The 23,866-nt window shown below is 37.0% G+C and overlaps 1 protein-coding gene across 1 annotated transcript; it reads right to left on the reverse strand.

Moving 5' to 3' along the window:
- Positions 1–2,513: 2,513 nt before the first annotated feature.
- Positions 2,514–23,611, reverse strand: LOC123564442 (nucleolar protein 12-like). Its single transcript, XM_045358043.2, has 5 exons — positions 23,473–23,611; positions 22,417–22,522; positions 19,719–19,889; positions 9,756–9,883; positions 2,514–5,891 (listed from the first exon to the last, which is right to left on the reverse strand). Exons 1-5 carry the CDS (start codon positions 23,559–23,561, stop codon positions 5,765–5,767), a joined length of 621 nt encoding a protein of 206 aa, XP_045213978.2. The 5' UTR covers positions 23,562–23,611; the 3' UTR covers positions 2,514–5,764.
- Between the last annotated feature and the right edge of the window lie 255 nt (positions 23,612–23,866).

Below are 23,866 nucleotides of genomic sequence, written 5' to 3' on the forward strand. Positions count from 1 at the left end.
AAAATTAGTGAGAATGTTCACCTTGATGATATCTAGGTAAAGTTCAAAACAGGGTCACGTACCTTCGAAAACTAGGTCAATAGGTCAAATAATAGAAAAACCTTGTGACCTCTCTAGAGACCATATTTTCAGAATATTATATTGGTCAGAATTTTTATCTTGATAATATCTAGGTCAAGTTCAAAACTGGGTCACATGAGCTCAAAAACTAGGTCACTATGTCAAATAATAGAAACTAGAGGACCATGATGGTCCTGAATCGCTCACCTATCCCCACATGACCCAGTGTTGAACTGAGTATGACGTCGTTATTTCTATTATTTGACATAGTGACCTAGTTTTTGAGCACAAGTGACCTAGATATCATCAAGATAAAAAATTCTGACCAATTTTCATGAAGATCCATTGCAAAATATGGCCTCTAGAGAGGTTACAAGGTTTTTCTATTATTTGACCTAATGACCTAGTTTTTGGAGGCACGTGACCCACTTTTAAATTTGACCTAGATATCATCAAGGTGAACATTCTGACCAATTTTCATGAAGATCTCGTGAAAAATATGACCTCTAGAGAGGTCACAAGGTTTTTCTATTTTTCGACCTACTGACCTAGTTTTTGACCGCACATGACCCAGTTACAAACCTGACCTAGATATCATCAAGCTGAACATTCTCACCAGTTTTCATGAAGATCCATTGAGAAATATGGCCTCTAGAGAGGTCACAAGGTTTTTCTATTTTCAGACCTACTGACCTAGTTTTTGACCCCACGTGACCCAGTTTCGAACCTGACCTAGATATCATCAAGGTGAACATTCTGACCAATATTCATGAAGATCTCATGAAAAATATGGCCTCTAGAGAGGTCACAAGGTTTTTCTATTTTTAGATCTACTGACCTAGTTCTTAACCCAATGTGACCCAATTTCGAACCTGATCTAGATATCATCAAGGTAAACATTCTGACCAATTTTCCTGAAGATCCATTGAAAAATATGGCCTCTAGAGAGGTCACAAGGTTTTCTATTTTTAGACCTACTGACCTAGTTTTTGACCGCACATGACCCAGTTTCGAACTTGACCTAGATATCATCAAGCTGAACATTCTGACCAATTTTCATGAAGATCCATTGAGAAATATGGCCTCTAGAGAGGTCACAAGGATTTTCGATTTTTAGACCTACTGACCTAGTTTTTGACTGCACGTGACCCAGTTTTGAACTTGACCTAGATATCATCAAGCTGAACATTCTGACCAATTTTCATGAAGATCCATTGAGAAATATGGCCTCTAGAGAGGTCACAGGGTTTTTCTATTTTTAGACCTAATGACCTAGTTTTTGACCGCACGTGACCCAGTTTCGAACTTGACCTAGATTTCATCAAGGTGAACATTCTGACCAATATTCATGAAGATCTCATGAAAAATATGGCCTCTAGAGAGGTCACAAGGTTTTTCTATTTTTAGACCTACTGACCTAGTTTTTGACCCCACGTGACCCAGTTTCGAACTTGACCTAGATATCATCAAGGTGAACATTCTGACCAATTTTCATGAAGATCTTGTGAAATATATGGCCTCTAGAGAGGTCACAAGGTTTTTCTATTTTTAGACCTACTGACCTAGTTTTTGATGGCATGTGACCCAGTTTCGAACTTGACCTAGATATCATCAAGGTGAACATTCTGACCAACTTTCATAAAGATCCCATGAAAAATGTGACCTCTAGAGTGGTCACAAGCAAAAGTTTACGGACACACGGACGCACGCACGCACAGACGGACGACGGACGCCGCGCGATCACAAAAGCTCACCTTGTCACTTTGTGACAGGTGAGCTAAAAAGGACATCGTACTCAAAACTGGGTCATGTGGGAAGAGGTGAGCGATTCAGGACCATCATGGTCCTCTTGTTGTATTTCCTGTTGTTTACATCTATAAACATATATCAAGTTTTCTGAAATTTGACGCAATATTTATGAAAAAATGAACTACAGCATGGGGATAAATCAATAATAAGACTTAAGTTTTTCTGTTCATGCCATGACACTTCTCACTGCCATCCACCAGTATTTCTGAAAACTAAACTGAAGAGAGGAGTTATCCACACTAAACTAGCATTCTGTAAAAAGTACAAGGGCCTTTACTTCTAAACAGGGCACAGTTTATCCTTATAATATATACAAATTCACTAGGGCCAGATCTCTAGGAACTAAAGAGGAATTTTATGGAAAAGCCATTCATTAGCATTGCAAAATCTACAGCATGCTGTAAAATTTAAAAGGGCCGTAACTCTTATGCGGATGTGATACTGATAGTCCTTTACAAAAAGTTCATTTCATTGTGATACATTTCTGTACATTTGATCCAACTCCAATAAAAACAACATATTTGGACAAGCATTTTATGATGGTTGTCCATATAAGGCAACAACTATTACATCTGCATCCCCACTCCTCAACCTCATCTCCAGTTCCTTAGGTTATGAGTTAAATTTGAGTACTAAGCAAAGGAAACCAATGTAAAACAAATTTATTAAAACCAATGTAAAATCATTGTGGATCAAAATTACTATGAAGACAGAAAAATAAGGTTGTTGCTCTGAAAAAAGTTTAAAAGGATTTTATTTGCCTACATGTTAAGGACAAGGTTTTCCCCACCTGTCTGATGCAGGCAGGCAATTGTGAGGTCATTTTTCTTGCCTACAATTATGAAATTTTGTAGATATTGTAAATTATAAAATCATGCCATGCAGTTTATTACATCAAAATTATGATGTCACAGCGCTGGCCTGTAGCTTGCCTTTTCCTTACGGAAAAGATAAGGTGATCTACTACCAGGATTTCCTTCTGTTTCCTCACTAGGTAGGAAAGAATAACTCCTGTTTGAGAGTGCACATATCGTAGATGTCATTAATATAGATCACAGAGTACTTTCTCCCTTTTCACCTCTAAAAATTCTAAAATCTAGTAGTTTTAAAAACCAAAAATACTTGTCAGTTTTTGAACTTGTAAAGCTCTATATCTAGTCTATATTCAGACCCTATATTTTGTTCACTGGAGATAACTCCGGAGGCTTTTCAAATTTCATATAATTATGCACTTTCTCTAGGTAAGAGAAATTTCCCCGAGATAGTAACAGCAAGAAAGTAGAAATTTAGAAAAATGTTCTATAAAAAATTAAACAAGGCAGTCTGAAAGACAGTTATATCCCCGCTGCTGTTACGGGTAGTGGAAGGATCGATGGTATTGGGTGGAAGCATTGACATTCTTAAGTATGTTTTATAGTACATGTATGATGACATCAATACTTTAAGTTTTGACCTTAACCTTGAGCCTGCATGGCTGACTCATGGGTTTTGCGAAACATCTGAATAAGGTGAACACTTGACCAAAGTTCCAAGAAAATCCTTTAAGAGGTTTAGCAGAAAAGGAGGGGACAGGAAATTGAAGGCTCAAACATTTAAGTTGTGACCTTGACCTGGCATGGGTGAATTTTGAGTTCTGCACATCCTCTTGATAAGGGGAATGTTACAGCCAAGTCTCAACGGGTTTAGGAGGCACAAAATGGAAAGCTCATACCTTTGACCTTGTGTTGTGACCTTGACCTTTAGCCAACATGGCTGACTCATGAGTTCTGCACATTGTCTTGATGAGGTCATGGTTTGACCCAAGTTTTATGAAAATCCTTCAAGGGGTTTACGAGATACAGAGCAGACATAAAATGGAAGGCTCAAACCTTTGACCTAGAGTTGTGACCTTCACCTTGAGCCAGCATGGCTGACTTATGAGTTCTGCACATCATCTTGATGAGGTGATCATTTGACCCAAGTTTCATGAAAATCCTTCCAGGGGTTTAGGAGATACAGAGCAGACACAAAATCGAAGGCTCAAACCTTTGACCTAGAGTTGTGACCTTGACCTTGAGCGGACATAACTGACTCATGAGATATGTACATCGTTTTGATGAGGTGATTATCTGACCCAAGTTTCATGATAATCCTATAGGTTAGAGACCACCAATTGTTTTGCCATAGACTTATATTGTAACATTATGGCGTGTACGGCCTTCCATACATCGAAACATGTATAGCTAATTACAAGTTTTTAGTTCTACCAAAATATCGGACGAAAAACATATGGTGATACTTTATTTAAGTAATTTTCGTGTGAATGAGATGACCCCGTTTACATCGTTGACATGGCGGGAGAAATTCGTTGGATAAAACTTTTTTTCAATACACATAAAATGTAGCAAATTTTGTCAAAATGTATAATAAAATACTGTAAATGCAGTGAAAAAATACCAATTTTGAAAAAATAATCCCTTCTTGTTTACATGACTGACCAATCAGAACGCACAGACATTACCTTATTCCCAGGTATACACTTACCTCATTCCCAGTAAGTTCCCTGTACTTTTTTCAATTTTCAGGTACATATCTGGCAACAGTAACAAATCAATCACCGCTTACTGTCTGTAACTGCTTGACATAAGACAACATGCAAGAAAAAATTATGGTTCTTGACCTTCTTACTCACTGTCTGAAGATAAACAAGGAGCTGCGTTCAATAAATGCTTGATGCCCCCAGTGGCATCCTTGTCGATAGATTTTGCACCTAAGTCCGAAACGAGGTCAAGGTCAAACTGAGGTCAGGTGATGTCTGAAGAGGAGGAATGGTCACAGGTTACATCTGCATCAGTATCAAGTCATTCTAGTAAGGGGTATTGATGCTAGACGAAATGGTCCCATTTGGTTAACCAAGAGATGGCCCATATAAAGCAACCAAAGTCCAAAATGAGGTCAAGGTGAAGGTCAAACTGAGGTCAGGTGATGTCTGAAGATGAGGAATGGTCACAGGTTACATCTGCATTAGTATCAAGTCATTCTAGTAAGGGGTATTGATGCTAGACGAAACGGTCCCATTTGGTTAACCAAGAGATGGCCCATATAAAGCAACCTAAGTCCAAAATGAGGTCAAGGTCAAGCTGAGGTCAGGTGATGTCTGAAGATGAGGAATGGTCACAGGTTACAGCTGCATTAGTATCAAGTTATTCTAGTAAGGGGTATTGATGCTAGACCAAACGTTCCCATTTGGTTAGCCTCGCACGGACGAACGGACTGGACAATCACTGTATGCCTCCCGCATCGGTAGATGCTGGGGGCATAAAAAGTACAAAGTTTCAAAGCAACAGGATTGAAGAAAAGTATATATTAAAAAAAGCAAGATATATTTAAGATAAACAGGGCCATAATTCTGACAAATGCAAGAGTTTTGGTTCTTGGATCTCCTTATGTACCGTAATGATATTTCTAAGTACACTAAGGGCCATAATTCTGATATAATGCAAAACACACCAATGACTACACAACCACTGTTTCTTTCTTAGAAGTAGCTCAGACACGTAACTAACTACTCATTAATTACTTTTTCTATTCTATATACAAATGTATCGTGCAGATCTAACTAAATGGTTCTGTATGTTGTGTTTATCAGTACATGTTGATAATATACATTAACTTGACAGGTAAGTACAAGATGGAGTAATGTCCTCGAGGTTTCATACTGATACTGATTTGCTCCAGCATCACACTGCCTTTAAATACAACTCCTTTAAGGAACCCAGATCCTTCATAACTTCTGTCTGCAAGCCATCTATGATACCATGAGTTGCTGGTATTTTTTTCTGCAAATATCTTGAGAAATCATTCCCCTATCATAATCCATTTAAACTTCACAATTAAATGCGTCTATCGCAATATACTAGTTACACAGGTTTTGACATTTTAATTTGTGTTTTGTTTTCTTGGAAAGAGTTCTTCTATGTTTCTTCTGATTTGATTTCTTTTTCAGGTGTTTCGAAGTTTTAAATATCTTCTCCTTTATTTTCCTGTAAAATACAAGGACAGGTAATATGGTTATTCCTACCTTCATAAATATTCATCAAATAAAATGTTTTATAGAAAACGAAATAATGTACATATTTTTCTGAGTGTATTGCAACAGAAGGCCAATTTGCGACATAAACACTACTTATAAGGCTTCCAACAAATTCTTTTCAAGTGCTTCTGAATGCAGAAACAGAATAGAACAATATTAATTCAGCTCAGCTATCTTAAACTAAACTAAATATTGAACAACTACAAGATCATTAATTATAACATGCGAGTCATCTTACACCACATGAGTTTTTCCAGCACCAGCAAAACACAGGATAATCCTGTATGGCATGAAAAAATTAGTTTATGTTCACCCTTTTAATAAGAACTTAAATACATTGTCCAACAAATTTTCAGATGGCTTAGCTAATTATTTCAAACACAATAAGAGCTTTACATAAGATAGCTTGTATGCGGATACAGAGTCAAAACTTGGCAAAAATTATGTAACTAGGTTTTTTTCATTACAACATAAAACATATTTAAAGCTTATCGGGGCAATCAAAACAACTTGAACGCAATTTCTAAGTAAACAAGAGCTCTGCCAAGCGGGGCAATATACGCTCAAAGGGTTATATCAGAGGAGGATGGAAGCCAAATTTAAAGAAAAGGCCAAATTTAAAGATTTTTTTTTTTTTGGTGGGAGGCATGAGGGCCCTATTGAGGGATAAAAATTCATACGATATTTCATGTAGACAAACATTCTGACCAAGTTTCATGCACATCAAATGAACAAGAGTGTTATGCTGCATTTACACTTAGCCACGATGTCCACGATTTGAGAGAAGCGTGGTGAGCGTGGGGGCTCGTGGGATCGAATCGTGGTGATCTTGAGGGAACTTGATGGAATCGTGATGATCTTAGATCATGACAAAATTTTTGACAGTCAAATATTTTGCCATGATTATCCCGATTTATCTTAGATCTTAAGAGAGCGTGACAGACCGTGGAAATCGTTGTAGAACGTATTGCAGCTTAACAGACCTTAACGTAGCCCATCCGATCTTGAAGCTCCATCGTATGGGGATCTTGGTGAACTTGGAAACATGATTCTAAGTTCCACTAAATCTTGAGGCATCCTTACATAGTTGACGTTGGAGCCAACATCTTCACGTCTTAGTTCTGTGTTGAAAAGTTGAGGGTATTGTCCCAGTTGGTGCCTTCCGTTTCCGCTTAACTATGGCCTCACCTGGTAGGTCTTAGGCTTTCTATTTCTTCTTCTCCTTCCTCTCCCTTCTATCCTGCCCTGTTCCGTCCCTTGTTGCTGCTGCCGACGAGTAACTGTTATAGGCATACACGAAAATTGCAAACACTGTTCAGCTCTTTGATGCATAGCTCGTTCCTCTTTGGAATCTCTGCAGAGAATGAGAGGATGACCCATGCCTCCTATTTATACTTCAATCGTGCTGCAAACGTGACAGTCTTGATCAATTCGTGGCCATAAATCTGAGGAGAGCTTAACAAAACGTGATAACGTGAGGGATCTAAACAGAACGTGACAAAACGTGATAGCAATTCGTGGATATCGTAAGAGAACTTCAGAGAACGTGATGAAAATCGTGGCAGATCTCGGCCAGAATCATGATGGTTTCGCAATAAAACGCTGCAGGTAGTAACAAAACGTACTGAGAGCGTAAGAAAGCGTAGGAAAGCGTAGTAATACAAAATTCGTGCAATAAATCGTGGAGTTACGAGCTTTTCTTTAAATCGTGGACATCGTGGCCAAGTGTAAATGCAGCATTAACAAGCATTTCCTTTGATTTGACTGGGTGACCTTGTTTTTGACCCCATATGACCCAGTTTCAAACTTACTGGCCTAGGAATCATCAAGATAAACATTCTGACCAAGTTTCACGAAGATAGGGCCATAAATGTGGCCTAAAGAGTGTTAACAAGCTTTTCCTTTGATTTGACCTGATGACCTATTTTTGACCAAACATGACCCAGTTTCCATCCAGGCATAGAGATCATTCTGTGCAAGTTTGTATCAAATCAAAGCATAAATGAAACCTCTATATGGCTGAAACAGCCAAAACAGAAAATTTCTAAAACCCATGATGGAATCTAGCCGGTTTTCGAAAGGAACCAAGATCTTATTGTGACTTAAGTTGTGTGTAAATGCGGTTAAAATCAAATATAAAATTCACTTCTATCGTGTTCACAAAGGTAAAAATTATGGAATTTTGGCTCTTTCAGGGGTAAATCAGGGGCCGTAACTCCAGAACCTAAGATTGGATCTGACAGATTCATCGTGGAATCCAAGATTTATTGTTGTTGAAGATATTTAGCAAGTTTGTATCAAATCAAACAATAAATGAAGTCTCTATATGGCTGCAAAAGCCAAAATAGCAAATTTTGGCCCTTTAAGGGGCCATAACTCTGGAACCCATGACGGGATCTGGCCAGTTTTCGAAAGGAACCGAAATATTATGCCAATACTAGCTGTGTGCAAAATGTTGTCTCTATCATGTTCACAAGCCAAAAATAGCAAATTTTGGCCCTTTAAGGGGCCATAACTCGGCAACCCATGAAAGGGATCTGGCCAGTTTTTGAAAGGAACCGAGATATTATGCCAATACAAGTTGTGTGCAAGTTTGATTAAAGTTGACTGCAAAATGTGGTCTCTATCATGCTCACAAGCCAAAAATGGCAAATTTTGGCCCTTTAAGGGACCATAACTCTGGAACCCATGATGGGATCTGGCCAGTTTTCGAAAGGAACCGGGATATTATGCCAATATAAGTTGGGATCTGGCCAGTTTTCGAAAGGAACTGAGATATTATGCTGATACAAGTTTTGTGCAAGTTTGATTAAAATTGCTTGCAAAATGTTGTCTCTATCGTGTTAACAAGAAATTGTGGACAGACAGACAAAGGGCGATCACAAAAGCTCACCCTGTCACTATGTGACAGGTGAGCTAAAAAAAATTGGCCAGTCTGCATATCATCTCATTATCACCTGCCTATATTTCAAGTTTCAAGTCAATACCTTTAATAGTTTTTAAGTTATGCTCTAAGCATGAAATGTGACGGGCAGATTTGGCCTTGCTGTCACCTTGACCTTTGACCTACCACCATGGTTCATAGCCATCTGCACATCACCTACCTACATTCCAAGTTTGAAGTCAATACCTTGAATGGTTAGTAAGTTATGCTCCGGACACTAAATATGACGGACAGATTTGACCTTGCTGTCACCTTGACCTTTTACCTACCTTCTTAGTTCATGCACTCTGCATATCATCTCATTACTACCTACCTACATCCCAAGTTTAAGGTCAATAACTCAAATAGTTATAAAGGTATGCTGCGGACACAAATTATGATGTATGGACAGACTGATGGACAGATGTATAGCTGCCATCACATAATATGTTCTGTTTTTAAAAAATGGAAGTGTAAAGGGCCATAATTTGAAAGAAATTCAACCAGGAGTTAACTAACTTGTTATGTCATTAGGTCTGATGACTGGAAAGCATTACGTGAAATTTCAGTCTAACATACATAGGTGTTACTGAGATAGTTAGTTGCACACAAACCTTTAAACGATTTTTCTTTGTCTAAAACACTCATTAAATTGGATTAAAATCAGCTAAGGGTTATCTAACTTAGTTATTTCAATATGTATGCTGACTAAGAAGCCTTGTGTAAAGTTTCAATCCAATATTTGCAATGGTTACTGAGTAATGTACTTGCATGCAAAACTTTAACTAAGGTGTGACGCTGAAACCACCACTGACACAAATGCCCGGGTGAGTAGAATACCTCTAAGTATTCTTTGAAAAGTCAAGCTAAAAGCTAGGTAAGTAAACCTACTTCAAATCTCTCTTATGTTTCAGAATGCTGGTTTCTGGTGTACTGGTTTCTGGCATACTGGTTTCTCCATCACTTGCATCACTGTTCGACTCTCCTTTAGTTTCGTCTTCATTTTCACTTTCCTCCATCTAAATAAAATTTATCTTTTATACTGAGTGGTAAGATCTACAAATCTAACAACAAGAGGGCTAGGGTGGCCCTAAGTCACTCACTTACCTGACCTTGATTGTTTGACTTTGAATATATATGAATGACACACTGAATCAAGAATGGTAAACACTCAAGCTAGTGGTCCCTAAAGGGGTCCAAGTGCCACCATTTAAACAAATTTGGGAGAGAACCTTACAAGGCTTACTACGACGCTACAGACCAAGTTACATGAAGTTCCATCATGCAGTTAATGAGAAAACATCAAGTAAAGGTATATTTCTATTTTTAGCTCTTATGACCCCTTAAAGCAGCCAAGCATCCCCTTTGGAAAAGAATTAGGAGAGGATCTAACAATGATGCTACAGACCAAGTTTCATGAAGATCCACCAAGCAGTTTATGCGGAGAAGTTGTTTTGAGATATTTCTATTTTTAGCTCAAGCTCCCCTATTTGATCAAACTGGAATAGAACTACAAATCAAGTTTGACGAAGATCCATGAAACTGACCATGGGAAGAGGACATATAGGTATTTCTTTTTTTAGCTATAACAGCCCCTAAAAGGGACAGAATGTCTCCATTTGAATAAAATTTAAATAACTTTGATGTAAGTCCATGATGCAGGTTAGAAGAATTAGTTTAATGGTATTTCTGTTTTTAGCTCTAGCGGGCCATAAAAGCACTTGAATTGATTTTGGGGGAGGACCTCAAAATAAATCTACAGTTAATGTTTGATGAAGATCCATCAAGCTGTTCATGAGAAGAAGTCATTTAAAAGCTTATAAAAAGTTTAAATCTTGCTGCCCCCAAAACAGGCCAAGTGAACAAAAACTTGGAGACTGACGTTACAGACCAAGTTTGATGAAGATCTATCAAGCTCTTCATGAGAAGAAGTCATTTAGAAGCTTATAAAGAAGTTTAAATCTTGCTGCCCCCAAAACAGGCCAAGAGAACAACGTTACAGACCAAGTTTGATGAAGATCTATCCAGCTGTTCATGCGAAGAAGTCCTTTACAGGTATTTCTGTTTTTTTAGATCTGGCTGCCCCTAACAGGGAACAAGCATCTCCATTTGAACAGATTTTAAAGCTGACCTTAAGATAATGCTACAGACCAAGCGATTCATAAGAAGTCCTTAAGGGTATTTCTATGTGGAATGAAAAATGAGCGTTAGCCAGGTTTTTTGTCCATTAGCTGTCCCCGAGGGTTTGGAAAAAAGCCGTCTTAGACTCTTACACAGGCAGACATGTTAGATCATTATCCTTGCCTATCACCTTCAATATAGATCAGTGACAAAAAGATCTGGGTATTTCCTGGCATTATTTTTATAGTTTATGGCATCATAATAGTGCTAGTACTATGTGATGTCACCTAAGTGCACGCTATTTTTGACGTTTTTCTTAAGATCAAGACAGGAATGTCTCCCTGTTGCATGCTGAGACAACTGTATACTTTCCCTGCTAGGTAGGCAAGAATTTTTAGTTCTACTAAAGAAGCCAAGAAACACAATTTGAATGAATTAAGGAGAGGACCATACAAGAGCTGTCTGTTGACAGCACGCTTGACTATTCGAAGCATTGATAGAAGTATAGAGTCAAAATACTACCAGAGATTTTCCGACAAAAGAAGAAGAATAGATAAGACAAACAATGTACCTGCATTTGTGGATTTGGATAAGTCTTGCACTATATGGCAATGTGTGATCATGATGGTATGCAAGTGTTCAAAGTTTCAAAGCCATATACCAAACAGTTTAAAAACAAAATATCAAATGGTATGCGAAACTAAACTAATTTCTATGTTAAACAAGAGCTGTCCATAAGACAGCCAAGCTCGACTATTCGAAATATTGTCACAGAAGCAGGAAATTATTACCCAAAATGTTAAATATCAAAAGAGTTTTAAGTTCGAAAGGGGACATAATTTGACCAAAATACATATCAGAGTTATGGGACTTGATGCTATCAACTAGTTTTATAACCCCGAAGAAACATGTTAAGTTTCAATTCAATATCTGCATTAGTTTTGGGGATAGTAACTTGCATGTAAAACTTTAACCAGAATTTTCGAAGTCCAAAAGGGGGCATAATTTGCTCAAAATACATGTTAAGAGTAATGGAACTTGACCCAGTGAGGTTGGTTATTGACCTAGAAAAAGAATAAATAAGTTTCAAAGCTATATGCCTTTAAATGATAGCTGTATGTACTTGCACGCAAAACTTTAACCAGGATTTTCTCAGTCCAAAAGGGGGCATAATTTGCCCAAAATACATGTCAGAGTTATGGGACTTGGTGCTATCAACTAGTTTTATAACCCGGAAGACACATGTGAAGTTTCAATTCAATACCTGTAGTAGTTTTGGAGATAGTAACTTGCATGTAAAACTTTAACCAGAATTTTCTAAGTCCAAAAGGGGGCATAATTTGGCCAAAATACATGTCAGAGTTATGGGACTTGACCCAGTGAGGTAGGTAATTGATCTAGAAAAAGAAAAAATAAGTTTCAAATCTATATGCTTTTTAGTAATAGCTGTATGTACTTGCATGCAAAACTTTAACCAGAATTTTCTAAGTCCAAAAGGGGGCATAATTTGGCCAAAATACATGTCAGAGTTATGGGACTTGACCCAGTGAGGTAGGTAATTGATCTAGAAAAAGAAAAAATAAGTTTCAAATCTATATGCCTTTTAGTAATAGCTGTATGTACTTGCACGCAAAACTTAACCAGAATTTTCTAAGTCCAAAAGGGGGCATAATTTGGCCAAAATGAAGGTCAGAGTTATGGGACTTGGTGCTATCAACTAGTTTTATAACCCCGAAGACACATGTGAAGTTTCAATTCAATATATTCATTAGTTTTGGAGATAGTAACTTGCATGTAAAACTTTAACCAGAATTTTCTAAGTCCAAAAAGGGGCATAATTTGCTCAAAATACATGTTAGAGTTATGGAACTTGACCCAGTGAGGTTGGTAATTGACCTAGAAAAAGAATAAATAAGTTTCAAAGCTATATGCCTTTAAATGATAGCTGTATGCACTTGCATGCAAAAACTTAACCAAGGTGTGACGCCGACGCCAGGGTGAGTAGAATAGCTAGACTATTCTTTGAATAGTCGAGCTAAAAAGGGACATAACTGAGCTAAAGTCCTTGTCCTAGGTATGTAGACTATGATGGTAAATAAGTGGTCAAAGTTTCAAAGCCATTTGACAAACAGGTTAGGCAAAATATGGACTGGTATAAAAAACTTAACTGATTTCCAAGTCCAAAAAGGGCCAAAATTCAGCCAAAACAGTTGACAGAGTTATGTACTCTTGCTTACAGATGGGAATCATGACAATAAACAAGTGTTAAAAGTTTCAAAGCCACATGTCAAAAAAGTTTGACAAAACATTGACTTGTATGAAAACTGAACCAATTTCCAAGTCCAAAAAGGGCCAAAATACTTGACAGAATTATGTACTCTTGCCTACAGATGAAAATCATGATGATAAGCATGTGTCCAAAGTTTCAATGCCACATGTCAAATAGTTTTGATAAAACATGGATTTGTATGAAAACTGAACCAATTTCCAAGTCCAACAAGCAAATTTGATGAATTGGTATCCCCTGCTGAAAGGGTTTGTGGTGAGAAATGGCAAAACAGTATATCCAGCAAAAAGTTAAGGATGTTACTGAGAGGCAAATAATTTCATTAGTCAAAATCAATTTAACAGAAAATGAATGCTACTTTTGGGTGGGGGTGTGGGGGGGGGGGCAGTGGGGGTGACTGGGTGAGGGTACAAAACATCATATGTTGATTATAAATATTGATGAAAATTAAAAATGAAAAAAAAAAATGGCGGAGGGGGGGAGGGAGTTGAAAAAAATAATAAAAAGGAATGAAAAATTACCTTTTTTGGGGGGAGGGGGAGGGGGTGTGACGAAGGCAAGGTGGTGACCAGGTGTGGGTACACAACTTCACATGTTTATAATAAATGTTCATAGAAAAGAATGAAAGACGTTTAATGAAATTCTACCAATTGGTTGGTTTGTTATGTAAAAATCTGTAGATTTTTTAACAATTAAAGGGCAATAACTTTAAGGAAAATTGACCAATTAAAAAAACAAGAGGACCATGATGGTCCTGAATCGCTCACCTCTTCCCATATGACCCAGTTTTGAGTATGACGTCGTTTTTTCTATTATTTGACATAGTGACCTAGTTTTTGAGCTCATGTGACCCAGTTTTGAACTTGACCTAGATATTATCAAGGTGAACACTCTGACCAATTTTCATGAAGATCCATTGAAAAATATGGTCTCTAGAGAGGTCACAAGGTTTTTCTATTATTTGACCTAGTTTTTTAAGGCACGTGACCCAGTTTCAAACCTGACCTAGATATCATCAAGGTGAACATTCTGACCAATTTTCATGAAGATCCATTCAAGGGTATGGCCTCTAGAGAGGTCACAAGGTTTTTCTATTTCAAGACCTACTGACCTAGTTTTTGATCGCAGTTGACCCAGTTTCAAACTTGACCTAGATATCATCAAGATAAACATTCAGACCAACTTTCATACAGATCCCATGAAAAATATGGCCTCTAGAGAGGTCACAACATTTTTTCATTATTTGACCTACTGACCTACTTTTTGATGGCACGTGACCCACTTTCAAACTTGACCTACTTATCATCATGATGAACATTCAGACCAATTTTCATACAGATCCCATGAAAAATATGGCCTTTAGAGAGGTCACAAGGTTTTTCTATTATTTGACCTACTGACCTAGTTTTTGACGGCACGTGACCCACTTTCAAACTTGACCTAGATATCATCAAGGTGAACATTCTGACCAATTTTCATGAAGGTCTCATGAAATATATGGCCTCTAGAGAGGTCACAAGGTTTTTCTATTTTTAGACCTACTGACCTAGTTTTTGATCGCACGTGACCCAGTTTCAAACTTGACCTAGATATCATCAAGATGAACATTCAGACCAACTTTCATACAGATCCCATGAAAAATACAGCCTTTAGAGAGGTCACAAGGTTTTTCTATTATTTGAAATACTGACCTAGTTTTTGAAGGCACGTGACCCAGTTACAAACTTGACCTAGATATCATCAAGGTGAACGTTCTGACCAATTTTCATGAAGATCTTGTGAAATATATGGCCTTTAGAGAGGTCACAAGGTTTTTCTATTTTTAGACCTACTGACCTAGTTTTTGACCGCACGTGACCCAGTTTCGAACTTGACCTAGATATCATCAAGGTAAACATTCTGACCAATTTTCATGAAGATCTTGTGAAATATATGGCCTCTAGAGAGGTCACAAGGTTTTTCTATTTTTAGACCTACTGACCTAGTTTTTGATGGCACATGACCCAGTTTCAAACTTGACCTAGATATCATCAAGATAAACATTCTGACCAACTTTCATAAAGATCCCATGAAAAATGTGACCTCTAGAGTGGTCACAAGCAAAAGTTTACGGACGGACGGACGGACGGACGACGGACACCGCACGATCACAAAAGCTCACCTTGTCACTTTGTGACAGGTGAGCTAAAAAGACAGACATCATCGAAGTATGTTGGTTCATATTTATTTCAAGTTTCATGAAATTCTATCAGCCTGTTACTGAGAAATTGCTGCAGACGTGGACTTTTCATTAAATCAAGGGCAATAACTCTAAGGAAAATTGACCAATCAAAAAAAAAAACTTGATGGGCATCATTGCAGTATGTTGGTTCATGTTTATTTCAAGTTTCATGAAATTCTACCTGCTAGTTACTGAGATAAGGCCGCGGACAGACGCACGGACGCACTGACGGACAACGCCATTTCAATATCCCCCTCCCGATTTCATCGGCTGGGGATAAAAAAGGTGAATAATTTGGCCAAAATGCTTGACAGAGTTATGTACTCTAGCCTAAAGATAGAAATCATGATGATAAACAAGTGTTCAAACTTTCAAAGCCACAGGTCAAAAAGTTTGACAAAACATGGGCTTGTACAAAAATTGTACCAATTTCCAAGTCCAAAAACAGCCATTATTCACCCAAAATAGTTGAGTTATGTACCCCTGCCTACAGATAGAGACTGTTATAATAAACAAGTGATTAAGTTTCAAAGCCATATGTCAAATACTTTACACAAAATGTGAACTGGTACGAAAAACTTAACCAAGACTAATAAGTTAAAAGGGGCCATAACTCAGCCAAAATCTTTGATGGAGTTATGTACTCTTGCCTAAAACTGGACATGGTGATGGTACACAAGTGTTGAAAGTTTCAAAGCTTTATCTCAAAAGACTTTGTCAAAATGTGGACTAGTACGAAAAACTTAACCAAGGTGTGACGCTGACGCCGTGGTGAGTAGGATAGCTCTACTTATTCTTCAAATAGGCGAGCTAAAAATGATGCAACAGATAAAGTTTCAAGAAGATCCATGAAGCGGTTCATGAGAAGAAGTTGTTTAAAGGTACTTCCATCTTTTGCTACAGGGGCCCCGATTCAAAGAAAATTATAAGAGGACATTACAATGATGCTTCATACCAAGTTTCATGAAGATTCATCATGTGGTTCACAAGAAGAAGACATTTAAATATATTTCTTTTTCTAGCTATATAGTAGCCCTTTAAAGGGGCCGTTGTACCCAATCTGAAAAAAATTGCAGCGAAACTCCTAATGACTCTACAGACAATTTTGATGAAAATCCATCAAGCCATTCACAAGGAGAAGTTGTTCTCTAAAGGTTCTCTATTTTCAGCTCTAGCGGTCCCAAAAAGGGCTGAGTAGCCCCATTTAAACTAGAGCTATCACTAAAGGTGATGAATGTATCCCCCGCATGCACTGACACAATACACTGCAATTTGACGCACACAAGATTGCATAATTATGTGGACTGTATGTATATAGACCGTATGTATACAGTATAGTAACAAAAAACAAAGTCCCATAACAATGCAGAATATTTATCTAAAAGAATGTAACATGCACCATGCACAACTACTGTTGGTACTGATCACTTGTGTGAAGTTTCATTAAATTGTGTGCAAGGGTTTGGTAGATTAGGCACACACAAGATTGCATATGCAGACTGTATGTACATAGTATGTTAACAAGAAACAAAGTCCCACAACTCTGCAATTTTTGTTGCTGAAAGAACATAACATGCCCCATGCACAACTACTGTTGTTACTGATCACTTGTGTGAAGTTTCATTAAATTGTGTCAAGGGGATGAGGAGAGATGGTGCACACAAGATTGTGTCTATGTATATAGTATAGTAACAAACAAGAGCTGTCGGAGGACAGCAACGCTCGACTATTCAACAGCCTTGTCGACTGAATGAATAAGGAAGTCGAAAAAGGGACATAATTTAGTAAAAAAGCAAAATAGGGTTATGGAACCTACATAGTGCTTATCAGCTCATGACAGTGGACAAGTGTGTGAAGTTTCAATCCATTCCCATTAGTGGATACTGAGATACCAGCTTACATATAGGAATTTAACCAAAAACTCCTAAGTTGAAAAAGGGGCATAATTTTGTAAAATGCGAAGTTGAGTTATTGACCCTTTGCATTGCATGTCATATCATGACAGTGAACAAGCGTGTGAAATTTCAATCCTTTCCCATTAGTGGATACTGAGATACCAGCTAACATACAAAAACTTAACCAAAAATTTCTATGTTGAAAAAGGGGCATAATTTTGTAAAAAAGCAAAATAAAGTTATGGGACCTGCTTTGTGCATGTCAGATCATGACAGTAAATAAGTGTGTGAAGTTTCAATCCATTCCAATTAGAGAGTACTGAGATACCAGCTTACATACAAAACCTTAACCAAAAAATTCTAAGTCGAAAAAGGGGCATAATTTTGTTAAAAAGCAAAATAGAGTTATGGAACCTGTGCAATGTAAGTCAGTTTATCACAGTAAATAAGTGTGTGAAGTTTCAATCCATTCCCACAAGTGGTTACTGAGATACCAGCTTACATACAAAACCTTAACCAAAAGTTTCTAAGTCGAAAAAGGGGCATAATTTTGAAAAAAGCAAAATAAAGTTATGGGACCTGCTTTGTGCATGTCAGATCATGATAGTGAATACGTGTGTGAAGTTTCAATCCATTCCATTCAGAGAGTACTGAGATACCAGCTTACATACAAAACCTTAACCAAAAAGTTCTAAGTCGAAAAAGGGGCATAATTTTGTAAAAAAGCAAAATAGAGTTATGGAACCTGTGCAATCTAAGTCAGTTTATCACAGTAAATAAGTGTGTGAAGTTTCAATCCATTCCCACAAGTGGTTACTGAGATACCAGCTTACATACAAAACCTTAACCAAAAATTTCTTAGTCGAAAAAGGGGCATAATTTTGTAAAAAAGCAAAATAGAGTTATGGAACCTGTGCAATGTAGGTCAGTTTATCACAGTGAATAAGTGTGTGAAGTTTCAATCCATTCCAACAAGTGGTTGCTGAGATACCAGCTTACATACAAAAACTTAACCAAATCGGGACGCGGACGCCGACGCATGGGCGAGTCCAATAGCTCTACTATTCTATGAATAGTCGAGCTAAAAAACAAAGTCCCATAACTCTGCAAATTTTTTTTCTGAAAGAACCTAACATGCCCCATGCACAACTACTGTTGTTACTGATCACTTGTGTGAAGTTTCATTAAATTGTGTCAAGGGGATGAGGAGAGATGGTGCACACAAGATTGTGTCTATATATACAGTATAGTAACAAAAAAAAAAACAAAGTCCCATAACTCTGCAAATTTTTTTTCTAAAAGAACCTAACATGCCCCATGCACAACTACTGTTGGTACTGATCACTTGTGTGAAGTTTCATTAAATTGTGTCAAGGGGATGAGGAGAGATGGTGCGCACAAGATTGTGTCTATGTATATAGTATAGTAACAAAAAAAAACAAAGTCCCATAACTCTGCAAATTTTTTTTCTAAAGAACCTAACATGCCCCATGCACAACTACTGTTGGTACTGATCACTTGTTTGAAGTTTCATTAAATTCTGTCAAGGGGTTAAGGAGAGATGGTGCGCTCAAGATTGCGTCTACGGACAGACGGACAGACAGACAGACAGACAACCTGAAACCAGTATACCCCCCCTTACAACTTTGTTGTCGGGGGGTACAACAAATGTTAGAGAGGACCTTATGATGCTACAACTATTCATCAAGCCGTTCATGAAAAGATGTCATATAGATGTATTTAGATTTTTAGCTCTAGTGACCCCTGAAAGGGTCAGAGAGCCTCCATTTGAATAAAACTGTGAGAGGACCATAAACCAAGTCTGATGAAGATCCATCAAATGGTTCTGGAATAGATGTTGTTTAAAGTTTTTTCTTTATTCAGTTCTAGTGGACCCTAAAATGGATTAAGTGAAAATGTTTGAATACAATTATTGAGAAAAGACCTTGCCAGGATGATGCAAACTAAGTTTGGTGTAATTCTGAGCAGTAGTTTTAGAAGAAAAGATGTTTATGTCAAAGTGTGGACAATGGATGCTGGACCATCCATCTATTCTAATAAGCTCACCCTAAACCAAAGGTTCAAATGAGCTAAAAACTAAATGATAAACATGTGTTTTAAAGACTTCATGCTTGCCTCGTGTAGTAATTTCTCCACTGAGCTTATGTGTACTAGAACAAAACAACTCAATCAAATTAATGACTTAACCAGGACCAAGATCAATGGTATCACTATTGTTATCTGCACTATTCAATTATTTTACTATTTATGTCAGCAAAAAAATTTCTCTGTTAAATAAACATGCAATTCATTTCTTACTTAATGATTACCTTGTTGAGGCCTAACCGTGTACCACCATGTCCGGCAAGGTCTATTTCAGATATATCTGTAATTGTTACGGTATGTTCTGGAAGCTCCGTCACTTGTTTTTTTACAATGTCTTCTAATTCTGTTGGCACTGACTGATGTTTTCTCTCTGTGTGCTCCTGGAATTCCTTTGCCTGAAGAAAAACAAGAGCTGTCTCCGTAGGATGACACATGCCCCCGATGGCACTTTGAATGAATAGTTATGGCCGATGTTAGAGTTTAGGACCTTTGACCTACGGACCTGGGTCTTGCGCGCGACACATCGTCTTACTGTGTCACACATTCATGCATAGTTATTTTAAAATCCATGCATGAATGACAAAGATATGGACCGGACATGCCTATCAATGCACTATCATGAAAAATTATCTTTAACGTCTAAGTGTGACCTTGACCTTTGAGCTACGGACCTGGGTCTTGTGTGTGACACGTCGTCTTATTGTGGTACACATTCATGCCAAGTTATTTGAAAATCCATCCATCGATGACAAAGATATGGACCGGACACGCCCATCAATGCACTATCCTTTAACGTCTAAGTGTGACCTTGACCTTTGAGCTACGGACCTGGGTCTTGCGCACTGCACGTCATCTTACTGTGGTACACATTCATGCCAAGTTATTTGAAAATCCATCCATCGATGACAAAGATATGGACCGGACACGCCCATCAATGCACTATCCTTTAGCGTCTAAGTGTGACCTTGACCTTTGAGCTACGGACCTGGGTCTTGCGCATTGCACGTCGTCTTACTGTGGTACACATTCATGCCAAGTTATTTGAAAATCCATCCATCGATGACAAAGATATGGACCGGACACGCCCATCAATGCACTATCCTTTAACGTCTAAGTGTGACCTTGACCTTTGAGCTACGGACCTGGGTCTTGCGCACTGCACGTCGTCTTACTGTGGTACACATTCATGCCAAGTTATTTGAAAATCCATCCATCGATGACAAAGATATGGACCGGACACGAAAATTGCAGACAGACCGACAGACCGACAGACGGTTCAAAAACTATATGCCTCCCTTCGGGGGCATAAAAACAAAAACATTGCAACTTACTTCATCATCTGAATATGAAAAATATGACTAAATGTTCTATTTTATCATTTAGTTACTGGTCAAACATTAATATTCTTGAGAGATTTTTGTGGATGTTTTGGTTGCGTCCATAAACTTTACACTCAAAATACAAATAAAATTCCCAATAATTTCATTCAGAAAGTCATGTGCTATAAAAATTTTGTTTTGTCTGAGACCAAAAAAATTAAAGCAACGAAATCAATGTCAAAATAGTAACACAGCTTTTGTGTTTATCTGTAAAATGTAACATAGGTATTTATACCAGTACTAGGTTTCAATTCTTGAATTTCATTTAAATATTAGATCAGAATTGACACAATGTTTTTTTTCATACATGATAAGGCTGCATACAAACTTTTCAACTTCAATTTTGCGAATACATTTATATATTGACTGTTTGGGGTCACAAGGGAAAGAGCAAAACACTTGAGTTATCGGAGTGTTGTGTGATCCAAACACACTGGAATCCGTTAAAGCCACAATTGACGTGTGTAAAAATGTCTTTTTAGAAAATCAAGTACTTCTTTTATCAAATACAGATGTCAGTCTAGACAAAAAAATATGGTCGATCCCCAGTTATTTACGCTCAAACTATTATCAGAATATTTTTAATGAAGCACAAAGTTTTCACTTTTGTTTTTGTCGACCAGTAAATTTAACACTGTTTGTTTACATTTTAATGATTTGCGACAAAGGTTGTTCACATATTTATTGGAGATGGATATATATTTAGCTAAAGGTAGACTGCATGTGATTATAGGATTAGCCATTTAACTGATGCACAAAAAGGAACATCATATACCTCTAAGTTTTGTAAATAGAATATCTTTACAAACAGGTAAATGACCTTTGTGGGGCAGGTCAGTTTTGAATAATTTGAATAATTTGACATTAGTATATCCACATTTAAAATGATTTAATTCATTACACTTACATGCAATGATTATTAACAAGAGCTGTCTCTAAGAAAGGTGGCTCAACTTTTCTCAGTGCTTGACTCTGAGTTAAAAAGAGGCATAATTCTGTCAAAATTCAAATCAGGAGTTATGGGGATTGTTTCTCCTGGTGTAGACTTTCATAGTAAATAACTATTTTAAGTTTCAAGTCAATAGTTTTGATAGTAACAGAGATATTTGACTTTATCAAAAACTTTAACCAAAGGTGATGCCGACGCCGGGGCGACGGATATAGCTCTACTTTTTCTTCGAAAATTCGAGCTTAAAGGTATCACCATAATTATGTATTTAACAACATTTGGCATGTATTGGGGAGAATATAAATCTTATTCTGGACCTTTTTAGCGGATTTAACTAAGCCTGAGAAGAGAGCAGTGTTTCATAGAACATTAGAAGGAATATTTCTTGCATCATCAGGTGAAAGATCTTTATAACTTGCAAAGCTATTCAAATAATTTTGTTGTAAAATTATTCTCTGAAATTTTTTGAGTTACTTTTTTTACAGATGGAGAAAACTTTTTACATTTTCAAATGACTTCACATTTCAACAAAAATTGATGAAAAGGTAACTTGAAGAAAATGTCAATGTTAATTGGAAAAATATCCTCAGAAACCTTCTGTTTCATTTTTTTCCTTTCCTCCTTGATCATACGTTCCACCTGTTCTTGTGCTTTCTTTCTTCTCTCATCTTTTCTCTTCCTAAAACCAGTCAAATATTCCCTGGAAAACATACGTTATATATCATTACCATAATTAATAAAAGCATGAAAAAAAGAAATGTTCATCTGCTGATAATATGTAATTAAACAATTAAACTTCCAAAGACTGTACAAGAAATAAAAATAAACAACTGACAGGGTGAATTGTTTAATACAAATATAACAGGCAAAAAAACCCGTATCTTACGCATAATACTAAAATAGACACAATGTTCATCAAGTTGAAGAATTATGTTTTTAAGTTCTGTCAGCTTTCACAGCTAGAGTATTTTAAGTCGACAGAATATAATATCTTGAGCTTGTATTTTATTAGGAACAAAGCTAATACCACATAAAGATCACCTTACCTTACTTATTGCAAAAACGTCTGAAATTAGCTTTAAACAGAACGTAACTTCCTTTGAGTAATTTGTGTGTGAACAACGTTCATTTTCATTCACAAACTTATAAAACTCAAGCACACAATAAAATATAGCCTAAGGAAGTTTGAAAAGTTATGAAAACAGCTGTGATTCTTTCATTACAGTTTGCCAGGTACGTAGTATGAAAGGAATATATGTAAAAATTATATTAGTTGTATATAAGTAATTAGTCTATGTTCCAAAATGACAAAAATTACTTTTGCTCTTCATAATTTTACTATTAATTAGCAATTAAAATGTGTACCAAGGTGGTAGCTTTCAACAAAATCATGTTTTTCTATGGACTGACAGATTAAAATGATAAATTCTAGCAGTATATACTGAAATTGCTTTACTGACTTGATAACCCTGTGATTCCTTCATGGAACTCTATAACTTTTTTCTTCATAAATAGATGACGTTCTGAGAAGACAGTTCGAATATATCCGAAACAATCTTTATCCGGATACGCCAAACTTTGGTAAATCAAGTTTCAGAGTAGTTAGAAATCTGGATGAGAAATTTAGCAATTCAGTTCTGATAATCATACTTTCTAGCTTTTTCGTCAAAAACTAAGAGTGTTTTGGTTTGTCTGTTCTTTTTATTTCTCTGTTTTTTCTTCTTTTTGTCGAAACCCATGTTTTGTTCGTGAAAGAATTTCGTACTCAAAACTTTCGAACACAGTTTGGAAGAAGGTTAAAGACCGCTATATTATTTCTATGACCTATCGTTTACAACCAATATCTCTTTTCGCCAAGGTAGAAAATAAAGAAAAAACTTCAAAGAAATGTCTTTCAAATACACTGGATCCCAGAAGGATACAAAACATAAAAATAAAATTAAAGGGTATTATAAAATATATGTTCAAACCGTGTCAAAAGTTTCATCTACATCTACATCTTTCACCCAACCATCGATTTCCGACTATCACTGGGCGGCGCTGT

This window comes from Mercenaria mercenaria, chromosome 2 (assembly GCF_021730395.1).
Source record: "Mercenaria mercenaria strain notata chromosome 2, MADL_Memer_1, whole genome shotgun sequence".
Classification (NCBI taxonomy): domain Eukaryota; kingdom Metazoa; phylum Mollusca; class Bivalvia; order Venerida; family Veneridae; genus Mercenaria; species Mercenaria mercenaria.